Source organism: Tribolium madens, unplaced genomic scaffold (assembly GCF_015345945.1).
Source record: "Tribolium madens isolate multiple individuals breed KSU strain unplaced genomic scaffold, Tmad_KSU_1.1 Scaffold_7;HRSCAF=85;Tcas5.2_LG10, whole genome shotgun sequence".
Taxonomy (NCBI): Eukaryota; Metazoa; Arthropoda; class Insecta; order Coleoptera; family Tenebrionidae; genus Tribolium; species Tribolium madens.
Window position 1 is genome coordinate 5,641,566 of NW_025401050.1, and position 1,226 is coordinate 5,642,791.

General features: G+C 32.5%; 2 protein-coding genes across 2 annotated transcripts in view; one reads left to right on the forward strand and one right to left on the reverse strand.

Annotated features, from left to right (window-relative positions):
• The window catches only part of LOC123009503 (suppressor of lurcher protein 1), a 190,375-nt gene that overhangs the window by 2,694 nt on the left and 186,455 nt on the right, over positions 1–1,226 (forward strand). The window lies entirely within an intron of this gene.
• Positions 78–1,226, reverse strand: part of LOC123009504 — a 5,701-nt gene continuing 4,552 nt past the window's right edge. The window contains exon 2 of the mRNA XM_044405881.1: positions 78–525. Coding sequence (XP_044261816.1) covers positions 157–525 — 369 coding nt within the window. The 3' untranslated portion in view covers positions 78–156. The remainder of the gene's footprint in view (positions 526–1,226) is intronic.

Below are 1,226 nucleotides of genomic sequence, written 5' to 3' on the forward strand. Positions count from 1 at the left end.
TTTTTACAAAACATTCGCAAATTCAATAGGATTTGACCAGCTTGCACAATGGATCAATTATTTAATAAAAAATTAAAAATTTCATAATTTTTTATTGAAAATAGTTGCAAAAATAAATAAAATCACTTCAGTCTTGACATTCACTTAACACTGAATTCACCGTCTTCGATCGTGCAGTTGGCTAACAAGTTTATATATTTGCGATCTTGGAATTTTCTCAGCTTCGCGATGATGAACCGGAAACTCCTTGTTAGTGAACCATGATTCTTTTGCCAAGCCGGCTGCAATTGCTGGATTTTTATAAAAGGGATTCACTAATTCTGGTGGTAATTGAGATTCGGCGACTGCATTTTCAACAACGGCAGCATGAGCGACGCTTTCTGTAGGCTGAGGGGCCGCAATTATCGTTGGGTTAACTCCGGAGTGGAAAACTGGAGACACCAAATTGTAGGAGGAAATAATCGGACTTGAATTCACCAATGAGATGATGCCACATACTGCTAGGAGCAAGCTGGTCATTATGGCCTGAAAACACACGAAACGAGTTTATTTTTATTAATTTGGCAATAATTGTGGTAAAAAATCAGTTGGCAACATTGAATTATGACAAATGACTGGACTTGACGACTAAAATTCGCATTATTCACAATGTTACCAACTTCATTTTGAAATCGTAGGTTAGTTTGAACTAAATAGTTATTTTTATTAATTTGACAATACAACTCTATTGGTAAAACTGAAATATGACAAATGACTATAAAATTGTGACGTTTGAATTTGATCGACTATGTTTGTGATGTGGCTTATTTGACAGCAAAATTTCCTAGTTCACAATCTTGCCAACTTAATTTCAAAATCACAGGTCATTATAAAAATGCAACAATATTTAGGTGATTATAATGTAACAAATTAAACCTTAACCTTGTAATGAGAGATACCAGGAACTGGAAGTTCTAATAATTCCAACCGCTCAACCTCGTGAAAGGAGAAACAAGGTGAACTGCTGTACTTGAGAGTATTATTCAGAATTCCAAAATAAAATACATTGCTTGTTTTTAATAACAGAATTAAATAAATTCTTCAAATACAAAAAATAATTGAAAAAAAATTAAAAATTAAATTGTGAAAGTCTGCTTTAAAAACGAGTTAATTATGTAAAAATCTCACTAAACAAAGCAAAAAACCTAAAACAAAGTGCGAAATTCGTTTTAGACCATTTTTCATCA